The sequence below is a fragment of the Chelonoidis abingdonii genome, chromosome 15, assembly GCF_003597395.2.
Source record: "Chelonoidis abingdonii isolate Lonesome George chromosome 15, CheloAbing_2.0, whole genome shotgun sequence".
In the NCBI taxonomy this organism is placed as follows: domain Eukaryota; kingdom Metazoa; phylum Chordata; order Testudines; family Testudinidae; genus Chelonoidis; species Chelonoidis abingdonii.
Window position 1 is genome coordinate 2,256,778 of NC_133783.1, and position 27,991 is coordinate 2,284,768.

At 37.6% G+C, this 27,991-nt stretch overlaps 1 protein-coding gene across 1 annotated transcript in view; it reads left to right on the forward strand.

The window, feature by feature from the left end:
* The window catches only part of SAMD8 (sterile alpha motif domain containing 8), a 30,812-nt gene extending 2,829 nt beyond the window's left edge, over positions 1–27,983 (forward strand). The window contains exons 2-6 of the mRNA XM_032796206.2: positions 8,729–9,318; positions 16,192–16,287; positions 17,763–17,880; positions 18,721–18,871; positions 21,396–27,983. Coding sequence (XP_032652097.1) covers positions 8,744–9,318; positions 16,192–16,287; positions 17,763–17,880; positions 18,721–18,871; positions 21,396–21,700 — 1,245 coding nt within the window. The 5' untranslated portion in view covers positions 8,729–8,743 and the 3' untranslated portion in view covers positions 21,701–27,983. The remainder of the gene's footprint in view (positions 1–8,728; positions 9,319–16,191; positions 16,288–17,762; positions 17,881–18,720; positions 18,872–21,395) is intronic.
* Positions 27,984–27,991: the final 8 nt, after the last annotated feature.

The following is a 27,991-nucleotide window of genomic DNA, read 5'->3' on the forward strand; positions in this document are numbered from 1 at the left end:
GGAAAAATCAGTCAGGTTCTTAAAAGAAGGATTTTATTAAAAAGAAAATGTAAAAATCATCTCTATAAAATCAGGATGGAAAATAACTTTACAGGGTAATCAGATTCAAAGAGCCCAGAGGAACCCTCTCTAGCCTTAGGTTCAAAGTTACAACAAAATAGGGATACCTCCCTCTAGCAAAGGTAAAATTCACAAGTTGAGAAAACAAAGATAAACTAATACACTTTGCCTGGATGTTACTTACAAGTGTGAAATATGAGAGACTTGTTCAGAAAGATTTGGAGAACATGGATTGATGTCCAGTCCCTCTTAGTCCCAAGAACGAACAACCCCCAAAACAAAGAGCACAAACAAAAGACTTCTCCCCACCAAGATTTGAAAGTATCTTGTCCCCTTATTGGTCCTCTGGTCAGATGTCAGCCAGGTTTACTGAGCTTCTTAATCCTTTACAGATAAGAGGCATTAACCCTTAACTATCTGTTTATGACAATACTTTATTTTGTACTTACGTGTGGGAAAGGTTCCCTGTTATTTTTGATAGCCTTTCAGTGGTTAATATAATAAAACAAATGTGGAAACCTAATACTTCTAATCCTTCTGGTATAATTGTGAAGTGTCAGTCATGTGTGTGTGGTGTACAGCACTAGTGTGACAGATGCTCAAGTTTCTGGGCACCTACGCAATGTCAGTGTTTAGTAATACACTACTTGTAAGTCATGTGCATAGTATCTCTTCCTTCTCCTTTTTATTTTAATAAGTATAATAAGCAGGGTGGATTTGAGTTAAATCATGATTTAAATCACTAGTGAGAGAGACTCAGTTTAATTATGGATTTCTACATAAAAGTGCATTTTTGTTGGTTGTTATAACCTTAATACATATTCTTCACAACTCAGAGATGGATGTAGGTTTCATTTTTAGAATGTACACACTATTCATTTTTAAACAGTGATTTATTTTTAAAACTTTTCAGATTAGATTTACAGCTATATCAGAAAATGAATGATTGGTTATTTCATTTACCAAAGGTAATTGAAGCAGATATTTATGAAGTCATTAGGAGGTGAACTATCTCCAAATTCAACAGGTTAATCGTTAATATTTGGAGGATTTTCTTGCCATGCTGTATTAGGAGGAGAACGTCATCAACAGGCATTTAAATTTTTATTTAACTAAAACAACAGTGTTACATATTCTGGATTTTTTTTCTTCAACACCAAACATAATATTTAACAAAATAAGCATATGAATTTTTGAATTTAGTTAAACATACAAGTTTTTTAAAATCAGGTTTGTTTTTGTTAAAATTGTTTTTAACTAAAATAGTTAAATCATAGAATATCAGGGTTGGAAAGGACCTCACGAGGTCATCTAGTCCAGCCCCCTGCTCAAAGCAGAACCAGTCCCCAACAAAATCATCCCAGCCAGGGCTTTGTCAAGTCTGACCCTAAAAACCTCTAAGGTTGGAGATTCCACCACCTCCCCAGGTAACCCATTCCAGTGCTTCACCACCCTCCTAGTGAAAGTTTTTCCTAATATCCAATCTAAACCTCCCCCACTGCAACTTGAGACCATTACTCCATGTTCTGTCATCTGCTACCACTGAGAACGGTCTAGATCCGTTATCTTTGTAATAGCTCCAGCTGGGAGGCTGCAGGAGCCCCGAGCCTTGCTGGGCTGGGGCCGGGATTTAAAGGGCTTGGAGCTCCCCGCCACTGCGGAGAGCCCAGAGCCCTGTTAATCCCAGCCGCGGAAGCTGGTGTGGTCCGGCATGGCATACTGGCTCTTGCCGGAACGCCGTACCGTACTACCGGCTTACTTTCACCTCTGCTGGAGGGTGCCCATGCTGCCTCCACAATGCTGCTGAGGTTAAAATCTCCAACAATTGTGCATGAGGCACTCAGACTCCTACAGTGGAATGGACATGTGCAACACATCTCAAGGAACAGCAGTTAGCTACCCTTCTGTAACTTTTCTCCACTTGCTATGTAAAAATTTAAGTAAGAAAATAAATACTTGGCACTTACATAGTGCTTCAGATTTCTAAGTGTTATACAAATATTAATAGAATGGTGCAATAACATTCAAACGTGTAAGTTACACTCTGTGGCATGGGAAGTAGGGTACTTAATCAGTTGGTTTCAAAATCCTTTGTCACTGCTTGTGCCTCAAGTTATAACTGTGAATGAAAAGTGTTTGCGTTTTTGGTTACTACGCTAGAGGTCAAGCATTTCAGTGTTCAAATGAGATTTAACAATGTGTAAGAATAAAGTAGCAGTTGGTGTACTGTTCAGCTCACTGCAAAACATAATCACTTTCTGCTGGTTGCGAAGCCAATTTACATAGCTTTGAGTAATTTTTTAATACTTTCTCCATTTTATGTGCAGACATTACAAACTAAAGAGGCTCCCTTTAAACATAATTGAACTTTGGAATTAGCAGTATAAATCTCATATAAAACATCATGTAGTTTAAGAAGTAAAATCTATTGAACACTCATTTATTTTCATTACTGCAACTACTTGAAGAGGAGTGCAAGAGAGGCAATTTCTGTTTTCCAGTTCAAAATCTAGGGCACAGGGTGTGCTATGTTAAATACAAGATCACTTAGCTTTTCTTCATAAAGTAGTGCTTGCTTAGCATAACCTAAGACTGAGGGTATGGCTACACTTGGAATTTCAAAGCGCTGCAGCGGCAGCGCTTTGAAGTGTGAGTGTGATCAGAGCGGCAGCGCTGAGAGAGAGCTCTCCCAGTGCTGCACGTAAACCACATCCTTTACGGGTGTAGCGTGCAGCACTGGGAGCCATGCTCCCAGCACTGCCGCCGTGATTACACTGACGCTTTACAGTGGTGTATCTTGCAGCGCTCGGGGGGGGGGGGGTTCACACCCCTGAGCGCAAAGTTGCAGCGCTGTAAAGTATGAGTGTAGCCAAGCCCTAAGTGTTGCTGACCATGCCACTAGCTGTCAGATCAGCATTTTTGTAGCAACTGTATAAAAGCAAGGTTTTGTTAAGAAAATAAGAGTCTAACTTAAAATATTTCCCCTTTCCAGTTTGTGTCCCCCACCATATTCTTGATCATACTCATACATACAATCGCACATATTGCTTGAAAAATTTAAAATCGGTGATTGACTGTGCAAGCACAATAACTTTGGATTTTGCAATATACCGTACGTGGTGATATTTTGAAAGCAAAGTCAGGGTCAGCTCAATGCATTAATGAACATTCTTCGAAGACAAAATACTGCATTATCATGAGAGCTTTATTTGCTTTATATAGTTTGAGAACTTCACAGTACTATTCTGTTAAAGAAAAGCTTATAAGAGCAACCTGTGTTGCAAGTTACATGCAGAGCACCTTGGGGGAAAAAGTCCTTCTAAAATAAAGGCAGTACTATGTAACTAGCTCTCCATGCTTCAAGCGTGGTACTACTAACTGGTGTATGAAGGTCGACTTCCTACTGTAGTCAGGATAGGTTCACATTCCTATTGTTCCCTATTGTGTGTTCATGGCTTAGACACCACCACTTCTGTTGCTGTCTAAGGGTGTTTAGCTACCAGAGTACTCAGACCCAAGTTCAAAGGGGGGAACCAGATATAGTTGTTTCACTTTTGAAGTGAGGAATGGGGGGGAAAAAATGGATGCAGGCAGCATTTAAAACGGTAATGCCCATCCTACTCCAGTCAGCAACAGTCTTTGATCCTATAATACCCATGCTGCTTGTTACCTGGCACCAGTGATTTTATTGTTCACCTTTCCACAGAACCTTTAGTTTGAGAGTTATGAAGTCCTGTGAATGCTTACATTTGGGAAGTTAGGAGCCCAGGTCTGTTTTCATGGCTGACTACTGGTAATTCCAAAAGCACAGCACTTCTGTCATGTTACTAACTTTGGATAATCAAGGATACTGTAATTTTGTATATTTTGTTTTGCTAAATAAGTGCATATTTACTTACGTTTAACAAAGCTGGTTATGGTCTGTTTCATACAGAAACTTTGCTTTTTAAGTGAACCGTGGATATTTGTGGTTTGAGGGGTCAAAGTATTGGAGTGAAAGACAACTGTGTATTTTCACAGAATGGTAACACTCAATAGATTCATTTTTTGTTTTGGGCGGGGTTGCCAAGGAGATCCATATTCTGTGCAGTTAAACAACAGAAATTTCTTTAGATGCCTCCTATAGTCTAGCCAATCTGTTAAGGAGTTCCCTTGAAGAATTCCCTATTAATTAGAAGAGTACTATCTACTATAGAGGAGGAAAGAAGGGATAATGAGAGAAGGAAAGCCAGCACGTCCATGTATATTCTCAGTCAGAGCTGTTTCCTACCAGTGAGGGAGAAGAGTAAAAGACTCATTAATTCCTTCAGGAATTACATCATGCAAACTTTATTTTTTTGGGGAGCACACAAATAACATGGTGATGGGTAATAGAGAAAATCCTAAAATTTTCAGTTTCAAAAGTTTGCTTCCCAACTGTTCCTGTAGACAGAAGTTGAAAGTCTGCCTTACTTTAACTGCATTTTAGTACCATGTCCATCAGGGCAAGGAGCTTTTCCTGGATTAATTTTTACACTATACTTACGTATACAATCATTCCATATTTGCAATAACTTTAAAATGTTACTTGTTAATTTAACGCTCAGATGGATCAGAATATGAAGAAACTGCTATTTTGAGAGGAATAAAAGTATGAAAATTAATGGGAGTGGGTTAAAGTAGAGTTTGAGCTTTACAGGCTAGATTTAAATAATCAATTTTAATAATGATTTAAATCACTGATATTAATCTTGTCTTGCATTTGTATTTTTTTAGTCTCGTTGCTTGGTAGCCATTAAAATATGTTGATTTGCGACTAAAAAAGCCTTTACGCTAAATTTGCTGGTACTTTATGCTAACTAGGAGGATAGGCTATATCTCAACACATTTATTTAAGCAATAGAGTTGCTTTTAAATTTATTCAGATTTTTTTTACATTTTTGTTAGAAAATGGTGTATGATGCATTTCTTATTTACTTGTGGTTTTTTACTCATCATTTGTGTCAATCTGTGTGGAATTTGGAGTTAAATTAAAAATCTACAGAAATAACTAATATAAAAGTTTTAAACTAAAAGTAAGTGTGCTGGGCATATAAGAGAGTTTATCAATACATGATTTGCATTTAAAATCAATGTGTTATACAGATGAAGTACTATGTGTAGTTAATGAATTGAATAGATTTTTTTTCTGGTTGCTATTCCGTCAAGACTTTAGAACTAGTAGAGCTCATTCTCTTGCACGTAATTTTTATTCATAGATTGGAAGAGATTGCTTTTTAACATGCAATCGACTTATTAACTTTCAGTGAATTACTTAAATGAATTCAACTAGTTGAATTCATTAACTACACATATTACTTAATTTGTTTAATACACAGGTTATATTACATGAGCAGAATTATTTTTATTGTTCAGGTTAAAATGGCTTTATGTGAATTATACATACAAAGAGGGGAAGGAGCCTTTTTATTTCAAACAAACCGGGAAAGATAACTGAACCAAAATGAACTTGCAACTGTTGAAACTGGTAAAAGCTGTAGGGGGGAAAAAGAATTATTCCACATCATAAGGGTTTGTTTCTCTTATCGTTTTTTAAATCTACCTGTGCCCTACCTCAGTTTTCCCTCCTCCTCCTACGCATTTGAAGTTAGTAAGCAGCTCCTCTCAGTTGCATCGTGCTTTAGATGTAGACCTTTCCGAAGTACAACCTTGCCAGTACTGACCCTTTGATGTATTGGCATGTGCTTGCTCAGCATTATTAAATCACTCTTATTACATGGAGTTTGAGGGGTGATATTTGCCCTGCAGTGTCAGAGGGAGAGGTCTGTCTAGTGTTACAATTCTTGATAAAAAATGTTAACTGAGTTCTCTGGGATTCTGCAAAATTTTCTGAGTTCATCCTGAGGAATTGCTTTGTGATAAGGAAAGTCAGTGGATTTTTGGGTGAATTCTTGGTGAGTCTAAATTTACTGTTTCTTTGCCAGTGTACAGTATCCATTACAACAGATATAGGAAGCAGCTACTTCAGTCTTTTTTTTTTTTTTCCTTCCCTTGTGTTGCGACTGTTTCTGAGCAGGAAAAAGCAGAAGCACAGAAAAACAATTTGTAGGTGTTAAGGCAAGATGCTTTGGTTCAAAACAAAAAATCCTGTAATAGTTCATTTGAAATTAGTGATCCGAATAATGCAGCCTACTGCTCGTAGTTGTGTATTGAATAGAAAAAGTAAGGTTATTTTGAATGGAAAATATTACAACTCTTTTATACTGAACAAAGGCAGTAAGGCAACTGTCAGCAACTGGAATGATTCCTTTTTACAACGACCTTTGTATATAACTTTACTCAAGTTTAAATTTGAAAAAGTTATATGTACATTAGGCTGTGTAAAGTTAGCTCTTACTGTAAAAAATTGTAGGTTTAAGAACATCAGATAAACTAACACATCTACCGCTGATAAAGGAAAGCAGAATCATAGCTCACCTGTTTGAATTAATCAATATGCAGATCAGCTTCATTATTCGGTGATATCAGTCTTCAAAATGGTATAGAAAAGGTATACAGTGCATAAATCCCATTGTTCTACCCCTGCATATAGGGAGTCAAATTGCATGGCAAAAACTCTTCCAGCAATGCATTATGGATGCCTTGGCCATCGTTTGAATTAATGTTTTTAATAAGGTTTGTGTAAGTATTAGCTCTATATACAGCGTTTTATTTGTGATATTAAACTTTTGCGTTAGAGATACTGTCAACTTGCAACCTAACACATGAGTAATTTCAGATGCTACACTTGGTGAAAGAATGGTCATTCTGGTCATATGGTTGTATTACTATTAATATATATTCATGTAGCTTAATATATATCTCTTAAATTTCTCCATGACTGAGTTATTCAAATTAATTTCCCCACTTTTACAGATCTTGCTTACTCATTAATGGCACCTGTTACTTCTGTTTTGTTCAGCATTGGACTGTGTAGTATGTGTACACTTTGCATTAGAGGGGTTTGTATAAGTGTGCTCTGAGATGAAAAGGGCATGGTACTAATTCTGAGAGTTCTTAAGTCTTTGATAAGCTTTTTTTTCCCCGTGTGTGTGGTGGTGGCAGTGTTGTTTTTTTTTAAATTGTTAGCTGAAGTATTGGGACATCTACCTCTTCCTTGGAATAATATTCCACAGTCCAAAAAGATGTCTGGGAATACTGGAAATTTTCCCAACAGCATAAATCTTATTTTCTTTTATGTAATATCATTGACGCTAGTATTGCATCATATTTTAAAAGAAGATTTGGATTCTTTTGGAGCTAGATGCAATGCTTGTTTCACAGTAAAATACAGGTTAAAAGATTGTGACAGCAATGTAAAACAATTTGAAGTATCTGTCACTTTGATGTTACTGTAGTTAAAATGGATAAATTAAAATAGGCTTACACTCTAAACATGCAGAATATTAGCATGAGGCATTATAGGTATTTAACCTTCTCCTTGTTGCTCTTATGCCTTATATAATTACAGTACATATCTTGTCATGAAACAGTGAAATATGTTGATGCAGAAGCTCTCCTTTTGTTGCAACAGGAGGCTCCAAGGATTGTGTTTTTTTTCTTGGAAATGACAGTTCATAGCTGGACAGTAGATAGTTTTCTGAACAGGATGTTGTGTTGCCAGCAGGGAAAAATACCGATTCCTGATCCATAAAATGTTGAAATCAGACTACTCTTTCAATCAGGTTTAAGGGAGAGGAGTAAATATCAAGGAACAATATTGTGGAATAGGAGTGCTCTGGAATCTCTGTGGGGAAACTGAGCTGGAGTGGATCTCAATCAGTGATGTCAGGCACTGGGGGAACTCTGAATTATAGGGAGTAGGTAGCAGACAATGAAAAAGAAAAGTAGCTTAGATAGTGCAGTGGGTTAACAGTAGTATATATTTTAGGATATCTATGTTCAACTCTAAAAAGGGCATACGTTAAAACCAGCTGATCTCATCCTATTTTCTATTTCTATACATCACAAGCAGAACATGACGAGACACAGCACTGTCTTAAGGGGAGAGATTAGGTCTGAAATAGCAGTGTATTATAGGTCAGGACTGAAGAGTCGATGGTAAAGTTGCATCGGGAAGTTTTCATGGTGTCTGCCTATGTTTTTACCTGGCTTGCGAATTGCACACTGCAGAAGAGTGCAGTGATGAAATCTGTATCTAAACAGAAAAGGTTTTGTCATTGGAGAACAAACCAAACCTAGTGATACCCTTATGGAAGAACTAAATTATGCTTTAGAAAACAGAATGGATAAAGGAATGTGATTAAAGAACAATTATGTTCTGGTTAGCAGTAGCTCAGTATAGTCTATTCTGTTTGAGATTTTTAGTTAACTTTTTTGAATAGCTAGAATTCTACAAAATACCTCAAGGATTCAGGAAATCTAAAAAATCCTTAAGAATCCAAAATAGTAAATTGGATCAGTGACTATTATAAAGGAATTCTAAATAAGTGTTAGACTTTTACTATTCATTTAATACTGGATCTACATCTTAATACTAAGGGGAAATAATTTTAATATATTTTCTTATTCAAGTCATTATGAGCACACAGTATGGTTAATGTGTGTACATTAATTCTTTGGGAATATTTTTTTGGACATTTTGAGCCTTATCTCTCTGCAGTATATAATTAATGTGTTTTTTTGGCAGGTAAAGAGTAAGACAATGGCAGGCAACAACCAGCTTTGCATCCGACGTTGGACTACTAAGAACGTAGCCAAATGGCTAAAGGAAGAAGGCTTCTGCGAGTATGTGGACATTTTGTGCAATAGACACAGGCTGGATGGAATTACATTATTGACACTGACTGAATTTGATTTGCGATCTCCTCCTTTGGAAATCAAAGTCCTGGGGGATATCAAAAGACTAATGTTGTCGATACGCAAATTGCAGAAACAGCATATTGAGGTTTTAGAAGAGTTGGGTTACAACAGCGATAGTCCCATTGGCACAATGTCTTCTACTGTTGGCTCCCTTCAAGGTACGGATTGGTTTTGTAATGGTGAAGTACCACGGGACTGTGGACCAGTCACTGACCTGAATGCCGATCAGTATCAATACGCAAATGGGAAAAACAAACATCCTATGCGAAGACTGGACCCTGAGTACTGGAAAACAGTCTTAAGTTGTATATATGTTTTCATAGTGTTTGGCTTTACATCTTTTGTCATGGTTATAGTACATGAGCGCGTACCTGACATGCAGACATATCCACCGCTACCAGACATATTTCTAGACAGGTAAGTACTTGTTCAGAAACAGAATGATGGTGTTAAATCACAAAATTCTTGCACCTTTATAGATGATAATTTGAATTTCAATATTTTTCATAATCTTTCAATATCTAACACCTCGCATTGGGATATCACATTTCTGAATGTATTCACCCACGGTCTAGATTGTAATGTACTCCTATTCCCAAGAGATTAAAGAAATATAATTTTAAAAGGCTTTTGTGAAGAAAGAAATTGAGCAGTTGACTTAAAGTGCCGCTGTTACTAGTATATAGTTGGATTTTAAAGTAGAACTAATCACAGCAGTTTTCCTTCCTTAGCTAAATGGTTACTTAAAAGGTGTGTACACTACCTGACTTGACTGTCCCTTCCTCCCACGCTCCAAGTAAATTGATTTTAAAGAATCATAACTCCCTTCTCACATGTTCATTGAAATCTCATAAGTGACACTAGTTGTTGTAATTTATATGGCAGATAGTGCTTCCATTAACCTGAGGTATAAGATCTCCTACCTGAGTGCTGTTTTGGTCATGTTTTAAAAACCTATTCCCTTTGGGATGCTTCACTTTCAGGTGACTTATTGTGTTGCTTTTTACTGACGTGCTGCCTTTTCTGCCATTCTGTGTACTAGCTGTAATGTTTAATTTAGTTTGTGCTGGTGCTTCACCAAACAGGACTGTAAATTAATTGCATTTGATGACAAATTCGTGTTGCAGAGTTGGGAGCAGAGCAAGAGTTTACAGAAGAAGCAAGGCACTGAACTGGGGTAGTAGAAGAGATTGTATTTTAGACTGTAAATGCTGTGAGATAGGAATTGTATATTTCTTTGTGTTTGAACAGTATCAGCATATTGTGGGTTTTACTGGAACACAGTGATATGGATTGTGGGATGGACTGACGAGCCTTTGTGATGAGTTTTTTTTTTTTTGTTTTAAATCTCTTTAAATAGGTTTGGCCAAATATTATCAGTATTCTAGGGACACAGATAACAAGTTGATATCATTCAGTATATGTGCAACTCATTTTTCAGAATTGCAGAATTTGCTCTTTGAATCTCGTTCTTTGAGGCATGCGGCACTTGAACAAGATTACAACCACTTTTTGCAATTTACTTTAGTGCACCACTTTGCCTTTTAAAATATTTTCTTCCATGCAATCTTCTGTCACTTTGTGATAATCTGTGAAGTAACTATGCAATGTGTATAGTATGCTGAATAATGATGTGACAGCCCTTGACAACTGATGAACTGGCATGCTGGAGAAATAAAACAGTATAAGTGCTAATTCCGCGATCAGTTTATTTGTATTTAATACTAAGAGCTCACTTTTTTCTTCCTGGGTATGAAGAAACTGAACTGCTTCCTGCGAAACTGAGCAACTGTAGTAGAAAAAGCTTTATTGTAACCAAGTAATAATCTTTTATTCTCAGTCACCCTTTGAACTGGATAAAGTTTGTAGTTAAAACTGGAGACTAAAGACTTACAAACTGCAAACGTGGAGGAATCCATCTCTTCATCTGCTATCAGTAAAGACCAAATAGAGAGTTGTGATAGCTAAAGTGCTTAAACTGTGTTGCTAATATACAATTTATTTCTCCAACTTCCTTTGTCCTATACCAGTTTAAACAAAATGGTTTTTACTCCCCTTTATCACTAGGTAGAGACTGGGGTACTTCCGAATAATGAAGTTCACCTCTACCCCAATATAACGCTGTCCTCAGGAGCCAAAAAATCTTACTTGGTTATAGGTGAAACCACATTATATCGAACTTACTTTAATCCGCTGGAGTGGGCAGCCCCACCCACCTGGAGCACTGCTTTACTGTGTTGTATCCAAATTCATGTTCTATTGTGTCGTGTTATATCGGGGTAGACGTGTATAATAATACAATTAGACTGGGAATTTGAAAGAAGCTGAGGGAAGTCTCAAAGAGATTTGTTTACATTGGAAATTATTTTGTTTGTGGCTGACTGTTCAGCTAGATGTAATGAGGAATGTCAGATTTGCTGATGTAGAAGTCACTAACTGGAGTTCCATTAACATACTGTAGCAATCAGCTGTCATACATTTTCCACCTTTAGCCAAGAGATATAATGCTCTATGCCTGGATGTGTCTGCATTTGGTAAATGGCTGTGGTAAGTAAGCCCACGCATTTCCTAAACATGAGTACTACCGTAAAGGCCCACTTGTTTTGAATAGTATAGGAAGTTTTTAGAGAAGGCTTATTAATTTTTATTTCTCTCAATACTCCTAATAGCCCCAACATCCCCATTATGGCTGAATGTTTGGAGTAGATGGATAGAGGGGTTTGTTATACTTGATTATCTGTAATACTTGGTAGACTGAGTGCTAGTGGGAGAGCCATTAATTATAGGCAAGGCTACATTTTAGTCATGGGTATTTTTAGTAAAAGTTACAGACAGGTCATGGGAGTACACAAAAATTCACAACCCATGACCTGTCCATGACTTTTTATTAAAAATACCAGTGAATAAAATTGAGAGAGGGAGAGCGGTCCCTAGGGGCCTGCAGGTGCTGGTGAAGGGTGGCCTGGCTGCTTTGGGGAGGGGGCTGCAGTGCACAGCCCAGGACCCTCACTGGTGCTTGATGGTGGGGGGAGGGGTTGGGATGCAGTGACAGGGTGAGGCAGACTCTGGATGGCACTTACCTGGGGGGCCTCCCTGGAAGCGGCAACACCCCCCCCCCCCCCCCGCTCAGCTCTGCACACTGCCTCTGCTGTAGGCACTGTTCCTGCAGCTCCCATTGGCCGAGATTCTTGGCCAATGGGAGCTGCAAAGCCAGCACTCCAGGTGAAGGCAGCCCACAGAGCTGCCTGGCCATGCCTCTGCCTAGCAGCTGAGTGAGGGGGGGGTGTTGCCACTTCTGGGGAGCCCCTTCCAAGTAAGCACCGCCCAGAGCCTGCCTCACCTTGTCCAGTGTCCCGAGCCCCTCCTACATCCAAACTCTGCTGCGGGGGATGGGGGCGTGGTAGTCGGAGACTGCCCCAGCAGTGGCCAGTGCCCCTGGCACAAGGGCTCCCTGAGCTGCTTCTGAGCCAGGCGCACTGGCTGCTGCAGAAGTCATGGAGGTCACGGAAAGTCATAGAATCTGTGACTTCCATGACAAACTCGCAGCCTTAATAATAGGGGAGTGACAGCCATGCTATAAATGTTTCCTTTAAATCCAGAGAAAGCAACTGCAAGAGCTACTTAGTTTCTGCTCAACCATGTGAGTTTAATGTGGAATAACTGCTCCATTCCAAGTAGTTCTCACACATTGTACTACAGACTTACTATAAAGTGCACAGAAATAAGACATGACATGTATCAGGAAAGGCTCAGTCTTGCAGCCTTTATTCATTAAAGTCTCTGCTTCACAGGTCGTCTCATCAAAGTCTAATCACGTGAATAAAGGCTGCACAGCCTGTCATTAATTTAGACATTACTCAGCAAGTGAGGAGCAAAGAGAGTGGTGGAAGAAGGAAGAATGACAGTCATGACAAGGCTGGATACTAGAGTCTGTTCCCAGGACAGAAGCGCTGTAATCAGCGTTGGGAGGGGCTTTGGTGGAGAATGTTAGCAGAAACAACCAAAACATTGTCATAGGATTACAACAGAGCCAGTGTTTACCTTTTGTGTAGCAAAGGGGACATGTGATAGAGAAACAGTTTCAGCTGAAATCTGTTATTGCAAAGTGCAAATTACTGGCAGTACCAGCTTTCTGGGAAAGGAACTTCGACAAACAAGGCTAAAGAAATTCATGCACAATAATTCTAACTTAATTTTAAAAATGCTTTGTAGCTTCTCAGCAGTTCATTGATATATACAACAGATGAGGCACTAAGAGGACAGAAACTGAAAAAATTTGTGGCCTCTCTGCAGCCAGCAATAGCTTACCGTTAGCTTTCTACCTTTTTCTGATTCTTCAGTCAGTACTCTTGGGGTATGTCTACATGACCCGCCTCCTCACCCTCCTCCGAAAAAAATAAAATCCCCAAACAAACCCCTAACAACGTGGCAGTTCATCCTAGAATCTGGGTCTGCAGATGTGGGCTTGCATTACGGTACTAAGAATAGTTGTGTAAATGTTTGGGGTCAGTCTCTGAAACCCACTCCTTTCCCTGCCCTTCAGAGCCTGAGTCTTGAATATCTACATGGCTCTTTTTAGCGCCCGGAGTCTTTTGCTGTGGAGATATAAATGGGATTGTGGTAGATGTTTACCAGCTATGCAAACTGTTCTACCCTCCCCATTTTCCAACACAATACTACAGCAAAGGACTGTAATCCTTGTATGTTACAAAACATACTTAATGCTATATAAGTGCTTGTAAAATAACAAGAAAATATCACATTTTAAAAGCATATTCTCTACTGAAGCAGGGGACTGGTAGTATTCTTAGGTTTTATTTTATGCTCTGCTCACTGATTGTGACTTTGAAAAAGTTGCTTAGCTTCTAAGCTTCAGTTTACCTATCTCGTGGGGGGGGGGGTGATGTTTCATTAATGTAAATATACAATGTATTATAAGTGCAAAATAATGATTTACTAAATGTTAAATTAAAACCTATACGAAAAAGTTTGATCATGCAAGGACTCTGGAATAGCTTTGAGATTTCTAGGCATTTTAGGCTTCTCTAGCCTTTCCAAGTGATTACGTTTTTGCAAGTAATAGGTGTGTCCCTCCTATCTTCTCTAGGTATATAAACATCGTACTCAAGACCGTGCCATCTGAGTGAGGACTTGTGTAAGAATGCATTAAGACAGAAATGAACTTTTTCTAATATTTCTCTCCCGTTGCATACATCTTGACTGCAATTTTCAAAGGCGTTAAAGGATTTAGCTGCCTAATTCCTGTTGAAATTCAGTGGGAATTGGACACCTAACTCACTTAAGCTTCTCTGAAAATCCTAGTATATATCTAAATTTTAGATCTCAGAAAACTATACCAAATACATTCTATTAGTGCTATAAATGTGAACTTCCTAACACTAGGAAAAGAGGAAGAGGTGAATTGAAGAGCAGTGGTTCTAACTATGCACTACACACCATGCTCCACCCCAACTAATAAATGTTGAATGCTTTGAAAATAATGAACTTCCAAGTAAACTGTTAAATTAATCAGAGCTATGTTTAACCTGCTATCTTTGAGCAAAACTCCCATTACCATCAATTATGATCTTTTGTTACTCAAGTCAGGGCTTGAAAACCTAGTCACCCATACCCAGGGCGTATTTATATTTGTGGTCCAAGTGAATGATCCTCCCTGTGAAGCTGCTGCATCCTTTCTTTAAAAAAAGAATGAGGTTGCAAGGAGTGAGGAACACAAATGGTGCTGATGGGTTGAGTATATGGGGGTTGGAGGAGAGATCAAGCAGATAAAGAACAGGAGAAATAGGAGATTGGGTGGATATTATGGGGAAGGGGAGGATGAGGCAGAAAACAGTGTGGGGAAATACCAAAAAGTCTGTCAGGGCGAAAGCAGGAATACATTGATAATACTGCAGGTAAAAATGCATAACAGTATTAGCACTGATCTTAAAAAAAAAAAAAAAAAAAAAAAAAAGTTATAAAGAAAGCAGCGGAGACCTTGTAGCATCTATTAAATAAAAAGCTGACAGTGTGCTTAAATATAGTAGAGTGCACAATAAGCAGTACAAGGTCCTCTTTTATAAATTACAGAGGACATTGTTTTGAGAGAAAGCTGGCATGGGTATTTTTCCTCATGGTTAGTGTATTAAGTCCTAATCTTACAGTTCTGGCATATGAACCCTAATTACAAATTTAATTTAGCCTTTATCACAGAATGAGTTTGATGCTCCTGTCATCCTGCGTTGAAGAGATTTACTATGCTTTAAACACTAAATTGAAATGGAAGTGTTTTAAGAACTTTGTACAGACTAGTTTTTTATTGCAGTTACAATATAAGTGATGCATGATGTAAGTTAATGTGTCAAGATGAGTGATATTGTTTTGGAAATTCATTATAAAGAAACTACTAAAACCTTAAGATCAATAAAGAAATTAGGTAGGAAATCTATGTAAAACATTCAGTTTTACAATAGGTTTTGGCCTTTGATCAATTTCATTTTAAATGTCCTCTAAAACATTTTTAAAACGGGTTGTGAGGGGAGTAAATAAATGAACTAGAGCTTAAGGCATTACTAAGTCTGTCAAAATAAAGTTCTTTGTGCTGTGGAAATCTTCAGTGTTAGTTTTTACCAGTTTCAGAAGAATGCAATACAAGATAGTATTACCAAAGAAACTATGGCCAAAACTTTCAAACTTGCGTGCCTGTAGATTCATATATTTAAGAGCAGAAGGAACCATTAGATTATCTAAGCAGACCTACTATATGCTATAGAACTTTACCCAATTATACCTACATTGAGCCCAATAACTTGTTTGACTAAAGCATATCTTCCAGAAAGGTATCCCATCTTGATATGAAGATTTTAAAAAATGGAGAATTTACCACTTATATTGGTATTTTCTTTCAGTGGCTAGTCACCCTCACTCACTATTATACATTTGGGCTGAATTTCTAACTTGAATTTCTGCCTTTAACTTCCGGTGATCAATTCTTGTTACACCTTTCTCTGATAGGTTAAAGAGCTCTTTAGAACCTGGTATTTTCTCCCTGTGAAGGTACTTGTACACTGGTAGGCATCTAAATCTTTATTTTGTCACCTAAATACATGGTTTCATTTTCAAAAAGTGCGGTGCACCTACAGCTTCCATATACTTTAGTATACTTCAGTGGGAGCTCCAGGTGCTCAACACCTTTTGAAAATTAGGCCGTTAATTCAAGTGTCTAATTTAAAACGCACATTCATAAAAGTTAGCTCTATTATGTAGGTTAACTTTTTCCTTCTGCTTCAGTGTTCCTAGGATACCGTGGGCCTTTGCCATGACTGAAGTGTGTGGTGTGATTCTCTGCTACATTTGGCTTCTGGTTCTCCTCCTTCACAGACACAGGTAGGCAACCTAATAAAGATTGAATGTGACTGAAATCCATCATAATAACTATAGCCAAGACTTACCTTTAAACAGATTGTTATTTACATCATTAAGATGGTACGATGCGGCCGTGGTACAATTCTTCCTTCTACTTCCCATAAAGAATTCCTTCGTTTCCTTTATTTGTGCCTGGAGGATACCACTATTGTGTGCTACTTAACTTCCATCGGGGTGGTTGTTGCCACTTCGTTTTGCAATGCTGGTTGAATTGGGACTCCATGAAAACCAGTCTTCTATATCTCTCTCTGTCCCATCCTGTGAATGTCCACCATTTCTAAATGACCAGCCTGTTTATAGGAACTGGGTGTATATTTCCCGAGACTGGGAGATGAGTGACATGTCAGACATGACTAGTTCCACAACATTTCTTCTGTTCTATTCTCTTTAGTCCTGGGATTCCAGTATGTCCTCTTCCAGGGCTTTCTCCAGAAACTTGTAAACTTCTCTGAATGACTAGCAACTTAGTTCTAATGAGGGAACCAAGAAAAATAGTTTTACACACCTTACACTTAGAATAAACAATATCTTTGTAGTTGGGTCAGAATTGACAATTTGAGTTGATTTTTTTTTTTTCTCTTCTAGAGAAGCATAACATTAACTAGTGCCCAAGAGACAAGGCAGACAAAAACCACCTTTACTCCGTTCTGTATCACGAGCCGAACAAGGGAATCATTGACTTGCCCGTCTTAAGATCAATATTAAATGATCGTAAATTTGGGAGGGTCTGATTAATTTTAGTATTGGTGCATTTTCTGTTAGTGCTTTGAAACATTTCATCTCAACACTAAAGAGTTCATTGGACAGCTTGTGGCTGAAGGACCTGTTTGTGTGTAGGACCTCCATTTAAGATTGTAGTTCCAGAGGAGAAGAATTTGTTGTTTGGAGTGCACTTGTATACAGCATCCATATGTCCTTTTGCTGAATAGGAGTATGTCACCTCAGTCTGAGGGGAAAACCCCAAGAGCATAGCAGACATGGATGAAGAATCACATTTTTTTTTATATGCTTGTGAAATGAGGGCTGGCATTCCTGAGACTTGGCTTTTGGTCACTTTATTATGGAGAAATTGTGGGTGTAAATACTGTATTCAGAGACATGTTGGCTTCTGAATCCTTGTATGCAGTGGTCTGAATATCTGTCAGTCACTTTCACCGTGACACATAGGTCATTCAAAAATGTCAGTATTTCAGTAAGATGCCAGTACATAAAACAGCATTGCTATTTGAAAGAAAGATAATAGAAATAAAACCTAATAATGTGTTAAGCTAAATTGTTGTAGTTCAAGAAATCCCTGTCTCATTAAAAATCATGTCATGGGGATAAGTTAGAGAAGAATGCTGTAAATCTCTCATAATTCTCTTAATTTTCTTAACCAAATGTGCAAAAGTATTTGAATTCTTGCATGACTTTTGGATCCCTTTTTATTTTCCCAGGTCTATACTCTTACGCAGATTGTGTAGCTTAATGGGGACAGTGTTCTTGTTGCGTTGCTTTACAATGTTTGTTACCTCACTCTCTGTGCCAGGCCAGCATCTGCAGTGTTCCGGAAAGGTAAAGGAATATTCTTAAGTGTGTGTGTTGCTGATTTTGGTTTAACCTTCTCAGATGAAAATTATTGTGATAAGGATAATGATAGCGTAAGCACATATGCAATTAGCTGCAAACTTCTGCTTGTTAAATACCGACTCGTGCAAATCAAAGATCATTAATTTGGTAGTCACATCTATAGGGTTTTTGATAGAAAGCACTTAAAATACTGCATTCATTTTGGGGCTTCCAGGGTAGTACTCTATGCAAATGAGAGGATTCATCAGAGGAATACATTTGAGTGACTGAAGGCGATTTATGAGGAATGACTGAAAATTAAATATTTATACCTCATCTAGCCTGCTAAAATGACACACAGCTGCCAGGTATTTGAAGGATGGAAATACTAAGAAGAGAAGGCTTATGTAGGGCGTAAGATTATAACTAAAAATAAAGGGATGAAATTATGAAAAATATTTAGGCTGAATAGCAGGAAAAACTTTTTTGACTGACTCACTAGGCTGTGGAATAAATCCTCAAGAGAATGTGTGGAAGCTCCATTATGTGAATCATTTATAGCTATGAATTAAATAAACCACAGAATTTAGAGAAAGTACTTATCACAGGTACTTTGTGTATCTCTATAATTATAGTTATAGATCCTAGTTATGCCAAAATAGAATCCATGGGCTGTTCTGATAATCTGTATTTGCAGTAAAAGTTAAAAATGGAAACCGGGTATGTGAATTAAATATACATGGTGCTAGGCAGCAACTGAATTTCTATTAGACATGTTTTGAACTATAGTAAAAAGTATTCTTAGCAATGGCTTTTAAATATTAATGTTGCTGTTTTTAATTTTAGTTGTATGGCAATGTGTGGGCAAAACTTCAGCGAGCATTTGCAATATGGAGTGGTTTTGGAATGACACTCACTGGAGTACATACATGTGGAGACTACATGTTCAGTGGCCATACTGTTGTACTGACTATGCTGAACTTCTTTGTCACTGAATGTAAGTACACAATGCCAATGTCCAAACATGTATAAGTATTATGGAGACATTACAATTACTGTAATTAAGAGGCATACTCCTTCCCTATTTTTATTTCTTCCGTTCTCAAAATCTCCTTTTATGACTGAAAGCTTTCATGATTAGTGTTGAGCTGGAGATGGAAATTACTTAAAAAGAACTAAGTCCCTGAGTATTTTGACCAATCTTAGCTATTTGTAATGTGGCAATCACTGTAAAATCTGGGTGTCCTAAAAGATTAGTATGGAATGTGCTTGATAAGATTTGCCAAGACTTTTTTCCGTACAGTCACTTGAACATCTAATGTACCTAGCACATTTTGGGTGCTATAAATGAAAAAACTGCAGTGAGATAGTTAATGAAGGCGCCGACCTGTAATAACTGGAAAGTGAAGGGTAAGTGGTTTTCAGAATGCACCTAGCTACTTTTCATGGCCCCAAAACAGACTTCTTGCCAGACTTCCTGCCTTCCTTGTAAAAGTGCTTACGGGGGAGCCTGAGCAGTTCTAGGACATACATTCCATATAGGAGCTGATGAAATGGATTTTCTTAGCACCTTCAGGCTCAGAAGCATTTGGGTGGGGTTTTGGTAACCCCAGCCCCAAAGGCAACTTTCTAAAAAGATTTTAACAAGTGAAGGTTGGGGGTGGAAAATGGAAGTGCCATATCAGTTTCAACTACAGTGTCACTGCCATGTTTTTTAAATCTTAACTGAACTAAACAGAGATGTGATCATGCTGTTCAAGTTGCTTTCTTGTACAGCAGTGGTCTTCCATGCTTCTTCAACTGTGCATACCCATGCTCATATTTTCCCTTTCTCTATTGCTTTTCTCAGTTCTCAATTTTATTTGAGAAGTCGCCTTTACATTGCGTTATCCTTATCTGATCCCCACTCCTTTTGTGTTTTCATCCCTTTTTCCTGCACTGTCTTTTCTTGCATCTCTGCTCTGTGTGCACCAGCAGTAGATTGGAATCGACTAGAATCCTGATCTTTAAAGCGGTGGCATGCTCTCAGTGACTGGGATTCTGGTTACATTTATTGTGCTGCTAAGGCACACAGATTGAGTGGAAAGGCAGTGGAAAGCAACTTGAGAGCCAGACAGGAATAAGGGCATATTGAGAAACAGCATGGCAGGTACATGGCCTTGATTCTATTCTTACAAGATGTGTATGAATGGCAACTCTCCAATTGTGGACCAGTATCTCTTGGGATGTTCTTAATGTACGATTTTGAAAGAGTACACTGTAATCTAGCTGTATGACACTGCCTTGTGCTGTGGAACCCCGTTAAATGATCTTTCTCACTCTCTTCAGTTTAGTTGCATCTGTATTAAACCTTTAAATTAGAATAAAGATTAGAATAGGCTAATCAAACTTCCTGTATGTGACTATTAAAATCATGTAATATACAAGTAAAAGGCACATTATTAGTGCTAAAGACCTATAAAGAGGATTGATAAGAGATACCCAAGTGAGTTGTCATGAAAATGCAAAGTAGTTAAAGATACTTTGGTATGTCAGTACCTCAGGGTGAGTAAAAAGTATTAAGCCATGTCTACAACTAAAGAAACCCCCACATGCTACTTGTTCAAGCGAGAATGAGAGTAAAGCTCTCTAAATTTACTATGGTGCTTTAGTTATCACTTTGGTAGGCGTTTTACAAATACCTCAGTGAGTAGTAGTTCTGAATAGCAGAGCAATATCACAGTAATTCACGATTTAGTATAAAAATTAATAGATTCTTAAATAAAGTGTGGTTATGTAATGGATACAATAAGCTTCTTAACATGAGTCTAGTACTTGGAAAACAAAACTTTACAAAGATAGAAGTTTTTTTGACTGGTCTTCACACAGTACTTGATGCTGATATTAATTATCCATCACTTATTGTTAGTAATTCAAAATGTGACTTTTTTAATGCATTAAACAGCAAATTAAGAGAGCTAGCTTGACTAGGAACTGTAATTGAATTACTTCAAAATCAGTTATACATGCACACCTGGAAACTTCTCTCTTTTTTAAAAAGAAGAGAAATGCCAGACCTACCTATATCTGTATAGCTGCCACTGAGAAGGTATTCTGTTTGTAGTCATGCCATATGTCGTTGTGTCATAGAGCCCTGCAGCAGGACTGGGATTCTGCAGGACCCGCTGCCATAATGACAGGAGCCAGGAGTAAAGAATAGTCCCGCACGGGACTCTACTGTGTAATATTTCTATGTACTGTTAAACAAGTGCTCCCTTTCGCCCCTGTGGTTGTTGCACTTCAGCGATGAGTGAAGTGATTCATAGTCCTAATTCTTAATGAAGTATTCTGAAGTAAATTAATTGGGCTGTGCATATGAATACCGGATCAGTCCCCTAATTTGTTCAGTCCTTTGGATTGCTGTGTAAATGTAAGATCATGTCAAGTGTCTGATGGGAGCAGGTGTAGTAAACTTGCTAAGAACCTTGGTTTGTGAAACATTCTAGGTGAATCTTTTAACTTGATACTTTGTCATTTGCTAGATACACCAAGAAGCTGGAACTTCTTGCATACTTTATCCTGGGTCCTGAATCTCTTTGGAATCTTCTTCATTTTGGCTGCACATGAACATTACTCTATAGATGTCTTCATTGCCTTCTACATCACCACAAGACTCTTTTTGTACTACCACACATTGGCTAATACCAGAGCATATCAGCAGAGTAGGAGAGCAAGAATCTGGTTCCCCATGTTTTCTTTTTTTGAATGCAATGTTAATGGTACAGTTCCTAATGAGTATTGCTGGCCCTTTTCAAAACCTACAATAATGAGAAAGTTAATTGGATGAAGAGTACCTAGTTTAATCTAAGTTAGTATGAAGTATTTGTGTAACAAATCTCTACAGAATTAGCTGGAAAAAGAAGGTAACTGTTTCCATCCCCGGGGTCTCTTCATGCCCCGCTTCTTAGATTCTCAGTCACAAAGTTGGGATTTCCATACTTCACAAGGTGGTAGTAGTAGAATCTAACGCTAGGAGGATAGGTAGAGGCTGCCCATAGATCATTATGAATCTGAAATAGAGAAGTCATCATTACCATTGGCATGATTCTACAAAAATGCTTTAGGGTAGAGAATAACTTACACTTTTAATGTATGCTTTACCAGACTTGCTGTTTTGAGATCCAGATGATCTCTGGTAACTTGAATATTTGCCTGTACAAATAATACTAAGTACTAATTTGTTAGCCACTGACTTTTCTTTTAAAAATAATATTAAATATAACTTTTTCTGTTGAGGCGTGTACACTTACAAAATGAGATTCTGAAGAGTAGCTTGTCACAATAAGGAAAGTAGTATAGCTCTTTACTAAATGGTTTCCCAGAAATCTTAAATAAGAATTCTGAAAAAGGTATAATGGACAATATGTGTTGTGTATATACAGAAGGCCAAAGATGAAACCGCCTGCTTTTTTGATTTGGGGGTTGTCGACTATTAAGATCATGTTTGAACAGGGCTTATTTGGTCAGAGTAAACGGTTTATGCCATTGTCCTACTGCTTAGACAGTTTCTTGTTGGTTTAGAAAGGAAAGCTACATCTGGTGAAAATGAAGATGAGGTAGCTTAAGTGCTTTAGAGTCACATAGTTACTCTCTCTTCTGTATGGTTTATCAAATACGTCACCTAAACCTATGCATGCTTTTTATGAGCAACTCTTTAATCACTAGAAGAATAGAACAGTTAAATTTATCTTGAAGTAACATAATGCCTCGTAAATAGATGGGGAAATGCATGTAGTGATTTCCCCCCCAACTCCCTTCAGGAAAAGTTTTAAAAGCAAGTTTCAAAAATAGTGTTAATGTTGATCTTTTTTATTTATTTTGTTTTGTCCCAATCCATCTGGTATCAGCAAATGTTGAACATATTTGAATGCGTAAGGGTTTTTTGATGAACTGTATATACAGTAAAATGCTTTATACTTAGTCTTAGAAATTATGAAAATAGACTGGTGGTTAGAAATAAGCTGCTTGTTTATGACACTAGTAGTTACAGTATCTTAAGCGGTTTAACTTCTGTCACTTTTTTTGAGAGCCTGATTTTGCTTGTGGAAGACTAGTGGTTAAAACTGGAGCCTGAAGTAGTGCATGCAAGCAGGGCCCATACTTGTTAGTGATCTTACAAACTGTTATCCATGTATTTTTTGTGTGCAAGAAGGTAGCTTTAACTGTAGTTACTCGGATTTAATGGGGAATAGTAGTTTAATTTGAGTTGCAAATTGCAACAAATACATAAATGTTGGTTGTTATCACGTTAATTCGCTATCCCATAATTTCAGAATAGCTAATGTGTGAAAAGAGGTAGTGCAATGTCAGCCTCAAAAAATTTCCATGACAGTTTGCCATCCCGATACAAACTGTTCACTCCCACTTTACAGTGACTATAGGAAAACTGAAATACATGCAGTACTTGCCTGTCAACAACAATTTTACCCCGTCAAGTAGAATTTTGCAAGACTTAATTAGGTATTTGAAGCTCAGTCTAGTATGGTCTCCCAACTCTACATTTATTGGCCTTAACAAAGATACTTTAAACTTGGAATTAGAAACAGTAATTAAGGAGAGAATATATTACCCACTCTTCAGAATGTTTGTTTTAAAAGTTTGAAGTTTATTTAGTTCCTGTTCCTGGGACGAATTCTATATCCCAGAGCATCTGTACCAAATGCAAGAGCACACCTAGTGTAAGTTGCATTGCTCTGCAGACTTTGATATCTGTAACATTCCTGTTCTTTAACAAACCTGCTGCTAATAGTAAAGCATCCAAACCTGCTGAGTGCTTCCAGCACCTAAACTAAGGAAATGCACTGACACTTTGCAAAACAGAATCTTTAATCTCCAAGGATTTATGTTTTTATGATAAATGTTTGTTTGCTACCCCGGTCTTCCTGATAGGAACAGGCAGTCTGAACATTCCTCTCTGGTACTCTGGAATAAAATGTTCCCAGTTATGGGGACACACTTGCTTCTGCAGTGCCCAGTAATTAATTGGGCCATTGTTTAACAGTGTTGTTTCTTTACACATTTTGGACATGCATTAAAGTGTTAAAGATTTATATTCTCTGAGGTTTTTGATACTTTAGGGAAAACAGGAATAAAAAATGCAGCTAAATTTGCAAAGCTGTTGACTGACTGTAACTCCAGACTGCTGACCAGCTTAGCTGGGTCTCAATTGTAGAATTTTTTCAGTCTTTTATTTACTCGTGTCTAGTAAAGCAAAAAGTTCTATAACTTATCACAAAAGTGTTTACATAACCTAAAATGACATCTCAAGATTTTAGGTGTAATACTTAAAGTTCAAATCTTTGTTTTTGAAAGTGTTGCCGACACAAAGTGCCCGAGGGGGGCAACAGCGGGGTTCGTTGCCCGGTGTACTTCGCGCCAATAAACACACCAGGGTGAAGAAGCAAACAAAGTGTATTTGAGATCTCAAAGCGGTGCAAGGAGACTGATGTCTCAAATCAAGCACCACTACACAAGCGGCTTTTCCCTTTTTATAAGTTTTTTTTTTTTTTTCTCTTTTTTTTTTCTTTCTTCTCCCCTCCTCCTCCTCCTCCCCCTATAGCAGTTACGTAAGCACAGGTGCATTAAGTAATCTTGGTTGCGGCAGCTCGTTAGTAAGTTTTCCTTCTGCAAGTTACCTTGTCCTTCTGGTAAAGGTGCACAGGCCTTATCACTACTGCTTTAGACCGGTTTGAGCTGTACTGCAACTGATAACTTACTGTTACACATTTGATTTCACAGCTGCTAGCTTTCTAGATCAAGTAGAGTTCAACATGGAGGAGCTTTGGTTCACTGAGGCCTAGATTTATGCTTAGTGACACCAACAAAAGCATAAACATTCTTGGGTTTTTATTTTGCCTCCAGCTTTATTTATTTCTCAAGTGCTGTTTACATCTAAAGTATTGTCATGTCAGTATTGTGGTTTGTTTTTTGAATATTTTTATGAAAATAGGATATTTGCTATCTACACAATTGCTTTATGTATTCATACACTGATCCTCTTGCTGCTAAGAATCTGTTTCCAATATTTGTAACATACAAGATTGATTTCCTGGGAACTGGGCAGGGTATTAAGACTGTCAATCCTTCTATTTCTTGGAGGTTAGGCATCTCTGCCAATAGACACAAATCCAGTAGCTCATAACGACTTTCTGACTATAAAGAGAGAACAAAATATTTCAGGTTCTTTTATTCAGAGTTTCAAAACAAGGGTTGGCCCTTAAAGCAATACTGGCAACTTGATTAGACTTTTCCCCCCAATTTGTTTCAAAGTCAAGCGAGGTACAGAATTTTAAAATGGTTTTTATACAGGTTTTTTGCCGCTGCTTTTAACAAGTCTTGGTGTTTGTTTTGCAGCAGAAAGGTTGGGCCTGAATAATGCTAAACGTGCTCTATCTTGCTGTGCCTCCCCTTTTATGAGCTCACACACCTGCATGCTGCCTCCTCTATGCCATCTTACCTGCAGCTCTTTCTGGCAGATGCCCTGGTGCAAAGCCTGGGGTAAAATCGTACATGAGTTCACCCTCAAACCGGGACGTGTGATGTCATCAGGTTAGTGCTTTATACAGGAAGTGCAAATGATGAACAAACCCAAGAAGTAGACTTTCAAACACACAAAGTAAATAAACTGAATAAAATAAAAAAACATTTCTCTAACCTTTCAGTTACAAGGAATACCTGAGATTATTGGAACAGTAGGGTCAGGTTTACAGATTCCCCCTCCCCCCTCACCCCCCACAAAAAGCAAAAAAAAAACTGATTGTCTCTTTTAACTTGGCTGAAATAGTTAAGCCACAGAGTCCCTCAAGACGTCAATACTTGAGGCAAAAGTGTAAATTCAGGCTTAGATTTTGGCATCTTGTAGTGACGGTGAAATGCAAAGGGGAAAGTGCCCTTTCTCGGTCTCGTGACATAAGAAGACTGAAAGCTACATGCAAATTTTTTGTGTTCAAAATATCAGGTCTTGATTCTTCTTGCTGGAGGATTCCTCTGAGGACTGGAAAATTAATGGGATTGTGACACTACCAGAGAATGAACCTGAATAAAAAGTACTTTTTAAATCCGTTTAACGCAAACTCCTGACAAAGACTTGAGAGAGAATCCTTTTTATCAAAGATTCAACACCTCTGCTTTTCAGCTGAGGACTCAAAGCTTCCACTCCACTTCTCTATTTCTTTTACGGAGTCCTCCAGCAAAAACAGGACAACTCAATAGTTCTGATATTTCTAAGAAAATCAAATAAGCAGAAACACTTCAATAGGCCCCCAAGTCCTAGGACTTTCAGACTGATTTAGAGCCAGCTCTTGCAAGTGTTAAGTATATGCTTAACTTTAAGCACGTGAGTAGACCCATTAGCTTCAGAGAGATTACTCGTGCTTTAAGTGCTTTTCTGGATCCGGGCCAGTGCGTTCAGCACCATGTAGAACCGAGCCATTATATGATAAATAAGTGGGTACATGATTTTGTTTTCTATTTTAGGTCACATTAAATCTCCATGCACCATATGGAAAACCATGTTCCAATAGAATATCTAAGATAAACGAATATTTGAAGTAAAGTCACTTCTGTAGAGATGACATCAAATCTAGGACCATTGGTATTAGTGGTTGTTTGTTATAAGACGCAGAGCTCAGTGAAAATGAGCTGGAAATCCCAACTGCCAGTGCTAATATGGTAAATAAAACCTTTTTACACGTTTCTAACCCCACAAGCCCCAAAACTTGGCTAATTTAAACGTGTAGATTGTTCAGTGTAGCAATTCTTGATCTGTTTTCCCAGTGGAATTTACTGTGGTGTTGAACAAAAATCAATATTTGAAACAGCATTCCTAAAGTCTGCATAACATTTTATTAGCACAGCAGTGTTAGACACTTACACACTACAGTGCTACACTGTTTCATTACTAGTTACCCGATTTCTTATTAGTAACAAAATCAAGTTGCTTGAAGTGTCTGAGTTTAATGGAAGTTCTTTTGTAGACTTCAAGTAGCACATAATAAAAATAATGAATTATTAGTCATTTCTGTATTGTTTTTTCTATTTGAGAAGATTAAGATTTTTTGTGAAGAAGGATTTTGCCATAATTTATGTTGCTTTATTCAAAAAAATTAGGATTCTTTAAACAAAATTCACCCATGGTAATTATAAAGCCAATGTGGCTTTGTAGGGTTGGTAGTTTGTAATTAGTAGATACCCCAGCAATGATCTAATGTGAACTGTGAATTACCTCACCTGCCTAAAGGCTTTTTTGTGTCAAAGATTAATTGGTAGACCACTAATAATCCATATATATGTATTTTTCTGGTGTTCCTTTGAGACATGGAGCAATTTTGAAAGATTGTCTGATTTTTATGATGTGACTGAAACAGTCTTTTGTTGTGGGCAAAGTTGACATGGAATTAACCTACAAAATTAGGTTTACATTTACATTTATTGTAAATGTCTTTCTGAACAGTAAAAGGCACAGTACTATATTACACCTGTTCTCAGTCATCCATTTTGTAGTTTCTGGTAATGTTCACAGCTTGAGCCACAAGTGTGTTACAATGAATGGAATGTACATAGTTCTGCGTGATATATGTTTTCAGAACAGAGTTGTGATAGTTGTGTAAGAATTTAAAATAACTTTTTAAAAGTGGAGCATATTGAATTCATGTATTAACCCCATGATTTAAGTAGTGACTTTACTTTAAACTTAATGTAATGTCCTCTTTCATTCAACTGTAAGTGACTTCTTATACAGAGCAATTACAGACTACACTAATGTATAGTGCTTAGCGTAACAAGGTGTATAAAACCTTTTAAGTACTAGTTTTTGGGGGAAAATGTTTCTTTGCACTAAACACAGATCTTTTTAGTTAAGTATTCTCTCTCTCTCACACACACACACACACGTGTTACTTGAAGATTTGAAAGTTCCTGTGGCCGTGAGGTTTGAAGCACAGTAATGTAAATAAGTAAATATTGTTTTGACTCTAAAAATTAAACCCAGATTTAATTAATATATTATTTTTTATCTTGTATTAAAACATATTTAAAAGCATTAAAAATAAAATCTTTGGAAGATGGCTGAAGACTGCTT